The 7,027-nt window shown below is 43.0% G+C and overlaps 1 protein-coding gene across 1 annotated transcript in view; it reads left to right on the forward strand.

The window, feature by feature from the left end:
* The window catches only part of slc38a4 (solute carrier family 38 member 4), a gene marked incomplete at its 3' end in the record, with an annotated part of 67,232 nt that overhangs the window by 21,858 nt on the left and 38,347 nt on the right, over positions 1-7,027 (forward strand). Inside the window, exons 5-6 of the mRNA XM_083651591.1 lie at positions 4,901-4,974; positions 6,851-6,943. Coding sequence (XP_083507717.1) covers positions 4,901-4,974; positions 6,851-6,943 — 167 coding nt within the window. The remainder of the gene's footprint in view (positions 1-4,900; positions 4,975-6,850; positions 6,944-7,027) is intronic.

Here is a 7,027-nt window from a genome sequence, read left to right on the forward strand (position 1 = left end):
GTTGTTAATTAATTATATGAAATCATCAAACATGCATTTTAGACTGATCCTCTTTATCTCAGTTGTTCCCCTGTCTAGCCAGACATAATTTTAAACAAACATTGTGATTGGGTTTATAGATGCCATTTTAACAGACTATTGTCAATAGCTTTCCAGAAAAATTACAAGGAATCCTGTAAACATTTCCCAGAGGCATAGAAAAACTCTTTCGGAGCGCTGGTGAAAGCAAGTTAGCTAACTGACAAATCTGAATCGGTGAAGAACGATCTCAAAATATAAATGGCAATGACTTTATTTTGTTATTCCTTCATGACCATGGCATGATGATGTTTGCAGCTAGGCAAGTAGCTTACCTAGTTAGCTATAGACGCTTTTAATTTGACAACATAAACATTCAAAATTGCCCCTAGCTTACTTCCTGTTGCAATGTTTGCTAATACAATAGCTGACAGGAAATAAGCTAGGGTTCAAACTGTTCCCATAGCAACCCAATTCCGTGAAAACCGTCTATAGGCTAGTATGTCTAATTTGAATTTGAAGGTCAACTAGCTAACATACATGTATGGAATTTCGCCCCCCACAGTTAGCAGCAGAGTGCAAGTCTTCATAATATTAGTTTCCTCCTCTCTTACTGTAGCCTACCTCTTACCTTTCTCTTTCACTGGTCTTCATGCCAATTTATTTGAACTATTAGCTGAGACAATGATCTCCCCTTGCTAGCTTGTTGCCAGTTAGCTAACTTGTACTTCAAAACATTCACCTATAGTGAGGTCTAACTCAACCAATGAGATTATTTCTGCCTCCCAGAAGTGTTTGTATAACAAACTGCAATCTGCTACACGTGTACACAAACATTACATGTACGGATGTCAACTCAACACCCGCAGCTTTTGGCGTTAGCCTCGGCGCTAAAAGCGGCACCTGCCCTCCTCGTGCGGCTCCTCTGCCATCGTTCACCCATCTCTCTCTGCTCGTCGACATCCGTTATCACCATTCATATCATATCATATGCCACATCACTTCCTCTTCATGCAACTGTAGCTTTTCTGGGCGCAGTCAGCCCACGGAGTCGCGTTACACCCTAATGAGTCCAGCAGAGAGCGCCACTGCTGCTGCAGAGGGAAACTCAGGTGAACTTAGAACGTGCCGGAAGGGTCACACGTCTCTTAAGCCAAGTGTCAAGCGAGTGGAAAAATACTGAAAGAGTAACTTAGATGCTTCACACAAAAATAGTCTAGATGCAGCTATGTATGGGGAGGGGGGAACAAAAAACAAAAGAGAATCATAATTGCTACATAAAAGTCTGGCTTCATCAATGATTTGGGTTTGGGGTAGTTAACCAGAATTCTAGTCTAAACATTAGCTATATTTTGGGGGTAACAGTCATTTTTATATATCTATATTTAATATGCAAACAAATTATTGACTGATATAAGGGGTACCCCATATAAACCCCATATAAAATGGTATAGGACGAATCAGCGTGACGTCACTTGCCACGCAGAGATGCGGAATTTTGACATTCTGAGTGAGAGCAGAAGTAGCTCAAGAGTTTGATGTATAATATATGCATGGCGTGTTAAAGTTGTGTGAACTGCCGCAGTTTTTTAAATGTAAACAGAGTCAAGCCAGCAGACACTCACGCCTCGCGCCACTTGGGCTCCATAGGGTTCCATTGCCGTTGCCACCCAGTGATCTTATCCCTTGTATAGTATGCAATTAAATAAGGGTTTTATACTGTATAAATTATATATCCACCTTATTATTATTATTCCGGTGTGATCCTCCCAGCCCCCTCCCCCCATTACATTGCTGACACCATGGATGTACAGTATAGACTGACACGGACACAACATACTGTAGTCCGTCTGCGTCTGTAAACGAAACGATGTTTCAAAGCTGCAGGCGGAGGGAGCCAATCACAAGCTGAGCTTGGCCAAATATCCCAAGTTCATAAGATGATTTTGGTCAATAATGATGATGATCTCATGCTCTTATGACATCACTGATGATGTCACAACTTTGCATCACTGATGACATCACAATTGCTCTTATGACATCACTGATTATGTCACAATGCCTATGACATCAGTGATGTCATGTCACAAATGCCTATGACATCATCAGTTGGACAAAAATTGAAACGGAGAACAGACAGAGATTGCTCCCTTTTATAATAGATAGATATATCGTCTTTTACCTCCATCACCTGGCACCCGCAGGCTCATGGCATCTGCGATTCTGTTTAAGTGCAGCGTGAGAGGTGGAGGTAATGCATGCATACATCTCTCCCGAAATAACAAAACACCTCCCGGGTGCACTTGAGTAAAATATGGACCCCATAATAGACAGCCAGTTAAACGAGGCGCGGTCCCTCCCCGCTCCCCCCGGTGTTACAGGAAGTTGTGTCATGCAGCCGCTGGATGCTTTGACGTGGCGTTGATGGGACACCGCCCTGTTCATGCTACTGTCATGTTAACGGCATGTTGGAAGCACGCTTGTCCCCTAACACCCCTTCTACAGTACACACACACGCACACACACGCACACACTTTACTATATGATATGGAATTCTTATCACTTATGTAGCAGCTACTTTGTAACTCCTCTTACAGTAGCTAACCTATGGAATGGAAACTATAACCTCTACCCACCTGCCAGTAGGACAAAGCGCCAAAGCAAAAACATCCAAATTAAATGGAAGGAAAGAATATACAGTATATATTTTACCTGAAATCAGGTGAAAAGGCAAAAACAAAGTTACAATAAAATGTTAATTTCACACACAAACATACAAAATCTAAATTCAAAGCCGTTCAAAGCACGTGAGAATTCCTGCTTATAGTCATAAACGAAAGTGACGAATGAGTATTTGCCTTCACTGCCAGCGATCGGAGTTCAATTCCCAGCTTGAAACGAAGGAAATTTCACGTAATTCTTTTCCCATGTTTTTTTAGCGGGGGGTTTCCTATCTGGAGGAAACCCCCGGGGAGCACGGGGAGAACATGCAAAACTCCAAACAGAAAGACCCTTTTTGACAAGCCCACCTGGGCCGTAGGCACTGAGGACATGGGAATGATGACACACCCTCAGCGCCCATAGCATCCCTGGTGGGAATTGAACCGAGGACCTTCTTGCTGTGGGGCGACAGTGCTACCACTGCGCCACCGTGCCTCTGCAAAGTCAAATTTTACATTTTTTATCTTACTGACAAAAGCCTTTCCCAAACCTTAACCAAGTTGTTTTAGTGTGTCAACATCGTGTTTGTCAGTGTCTTTCTGGAGTGGAAAAGGCGCTGCCTGGAGCGCTTCTTGTAAGGAGAAGCGATGATAATGTCTGCTGCTAGCTGACCAGCTGCACTAACCACCTGGTTAACATAACGTAACGTTAGCACTACTAGCAGTACTAACAGTGTTGTTGAACAAGCAATATAGTAGAGGTTTGGCAGGACCTGGCTGGTTGTAGGGCAGCCAGTGACCAGGACCTGGTTGGATGATCGCGTCTCACCGAAGTCGTCGTTCGTTAGATTCGTTAGAGAGGTAGTCCGCTGAGGTCCCTCGTGGAGCTCGCGGTCTCTAGTTAGCTGGAGCTCTTGCTCGCAGCCTCTCTCAGTGATTTGATTAGCTTGCATTGTCTCAGATACGTCTGTCAGAACGTAGTCAAGGTGATGGGCCCGAAGGGAATCGTATTCCTCGACTCCGGGTTCCTCCATGGCTATGGGAGCTGGCTCGCAACCAGCACCTCTCCACCAGCCATGCCTGCTTTGTCTTTCCTGTTCCTGTTCCTCAATCCCGGTCCATGCCTGCTCATAGTCCAACACGTCGCCCTGACGTGCTGACCACTTGTCACGATTATCGTGTGCAACCGACACGTCGCCCTGACCTGCTGACCACCTATCATCGTCTCTGGCATGGAGCTGATTCTTGTTCTGTAGCTGCTTCTATCGCTGCTTGTTCTCCTGGGTGTGATGGAAGTAGAACTCAGAACACTGAACTGGTCCAAACCTTATATAGCCTGGCTGGCTTGGAGGTATGGCATCACTGGTGATGTCATAACTCTCATCTCTCGTCTCACTTAGTGATGTCACACTTGTTCGATGATGTCATGACTATTGACTATAGTCTGGCGTTGTCTGGCTAGTTATGACATCATCGGTGATGTCTGATGTCACAGATCACATTGTGATGTCATCGTCGCGGTGATGATGTCATCACCGAAATGTCATCCAAGGATACTTCCAGGGAGCTGGCTGGATCCGAAGCCCTGGTCAGCCCTTGGTGGTGGCCATTGAAAGCTTTGTAACAAGCAAGGTTTACCAGATGGCAGATATTTACAATATTTCCGGTATAATCCGTACTGCCTTTATGATCACTGTTACAGTAACGTCAATTCAGTGATTAGCCTACAGCCTATTTCGCCATCGTCCAGCTGGAAAAAGCGGTTGACGTCAGCCAGTGCTTTTCTGAGAAGTTGAACATTTCTCAGCTTTTGAAAGCGAACAAACCGCCGGCTGCAGCTCCAATGCAGACGCTTCCCGTTGCTTTTAACGAGTAAAAGGCATTGGAGCTGAGATAAAGAAGCTCAGTTGCCTTTAACCTAACTGCTAGCCAAGCTTTAGCTGAGAATGTCGTGTCAATTTGTGTTTTTGTCACAGAGTCCAATTCATGGTGGGGGAAGGTAATTTTCGCTTAATTTGTGTCCACAGCACATAAATCTGCGTTTTGTGTCCATGTCATGACTTTTTATTAGATGATGTTGACTTTCTCACTGTCTAAATAAAGACTGAAAACACCAGAGTTTACTGGACTGCCAGCGACGGGAGCAGTAGTTTGTTGGGGTCTCTGATGGTGGTGCTACTGTATCTGGACCTGACCTGTCCCTCTCTCCCCTCCCTGTGCAGGGGGCTCCTCGTCGCTGTGGCCATCTTGTCTCTGTACTCTGTGCACCTGCTGCTGGTGACGGCTAAAGAAGGAGGTGCGTATGAACGCTAACTTCAACTTCAACAGCAGGCCTCTAACTGACCAATGGAGAAATAATTTAAAATGTTTTGTTTTGTTTAGTTTAGTTTAGTTTAGTTTATTTAGAAAAGGGACATTGTGCACATACATTAATTATTAGGAAAATAAAAAATATGGGTGCACCAGATTTAGCAATGAGCTAATTTCCATCTGTAGTCCTTGTACTAAAAAACTCTTGCTCCACTTGTCTCTGGGGGTTTGTTGGAAGGGGTTAGGAAATCACTACCTGAAGTAGAAGCAGATGTTGAGGTTGAAGAAAAGTATGTTCGGCAAAAAAGTAAATTACAATACGGTACTTACATACTACAGTATGGGTTACTATAAACACAAGGCAAGGTGCTCAGAAGGTAAAAAATAAAGTAGAGAAAGGATCCACCAGGAATGCAAAATCAATATTTATTGGGTTCCTGAAAACATACAGTACTGTATGCCGAGTCCCAATTATACAAAAGCACAACATGTAACTAGGTGGCTGTGAAAAGCTACACAGATTCAAGTAAGAGGTGAAAGGCATTCTGGTAAATGTAGGAAAAATTAGGAAAACTGAAGGGGTTCGGGGTCAGTTTTGACATTTTGGAAAAAGTGTATGTCAGCTGGGTAGAGAGCATCCTTGCTTTTAATATCTGTGGCACGGGCACCTGACTTGAGCAAATGGAAACAAGCTAACAGGATTGTCAAGACGGCAGGGAAGATAGTTAGCCCAGACTTAAGAATGCCGCGGCCCACTTTGAAATGTGAAAATCTTCCAGGGCCCACCCAACCCTTTAATCACAACTCTGATCAACACACCAGACTATAAGATGATGTATTTCCCTGCATGTTTTTTATATTATATATTTTTTTATTTCATTAACAGAGCATGTGAACTGGGGCATAAGGGACATTAATAATCCATCCACATACAAAAATATTTAGGCAAAATACCCAAAAGCAGATTGCCAACATTTTCTCCCCCCTTACACATCAGAAGTATTTGCATGCATAACACATTTGTTGAGACAAAATGTGATGAGCAACAACAAGAAATCAATCCACAAGCTATTAATGCTAGGCTTTGAAAAATGCTACCTTATCTGTAAAGGGGAGACGGGTGGTTACACATTGAACCAATTTTCATTCAGATAAATTGAGCTGAAATAGTTTTCTCTCGCCAAAATTGTACCTATGTTTGGAGCGTTATTTAGCCCCCTTCCCGACAAGCTAGCATATTATGCTTGGTACCAATGGATGCTTTAGGTCTTCTAGTTTCTTCTGATAACAGCTTTTCCACTCATGGCCCACCTGCAGTACCGCCACAGCCCACTAGTGGGCCACGACCCACAGTTTGTGAATCACTGGCCTACACTGTTAAATAGCATCAGTCTGTGATGTTACACTGTTAAATATCATCAGTCTGTGATATCACAGACTGATGATATTTAACAATGTAAAATCACATCACAGACTGATGATATTTAACCATGTAAAATCACATCACAGAGACTGATGATATTTAACAATGTAAAATCACATCACAGAACGATGATATTTAACAATGTAAAATCACATCACAGACTGATGATATTTAACCATGTAAAATCACATCACAGACTGATGATATTTAACAATGTAAAATCACATCACAGAACGATGATATTTAACAATGTAAAATCACATCACAGAGACTGATGATATTTAACAGTGTAAAAGTAGAATTTAGTAGTGGAATTTTAGTACGGTGAATACATGTGGATTACTCAAGAGAATAATAGTGTTCCAGTACATCACATAAACCATCCTTCTGCCGTGTGTTTGCATGTGTAATCCTCCGTCACCGTGTCTTGTTTCTGCAGGATCCCTCATTTATGAAAAGCTGGGGGAGAGAGCATTCGGTTGGCCGGGGAAAATGGCGGCGTTTGGATCGATAATTCTACAAAACATTGGAGGTATATTGAACATTGATGACTTACGCCTTCAGTATGCAGACATTGAAGGAATTCCGTCTTTTTGGACAGAATCGCTCCTGTCTA

The sequence above is a fragment of the Poromitra crassiceps genome (assembly GCF_964638095.1).
Source record: "Poromitra crassiceps genome assembly, chromosome: 2".
Lineage (NCBI taxonomy): Eukaryota > Metazoa > Chordata > Actinopteri > Beryciformes > Melamphaidae > Poromitra > Poromitra crassiceps.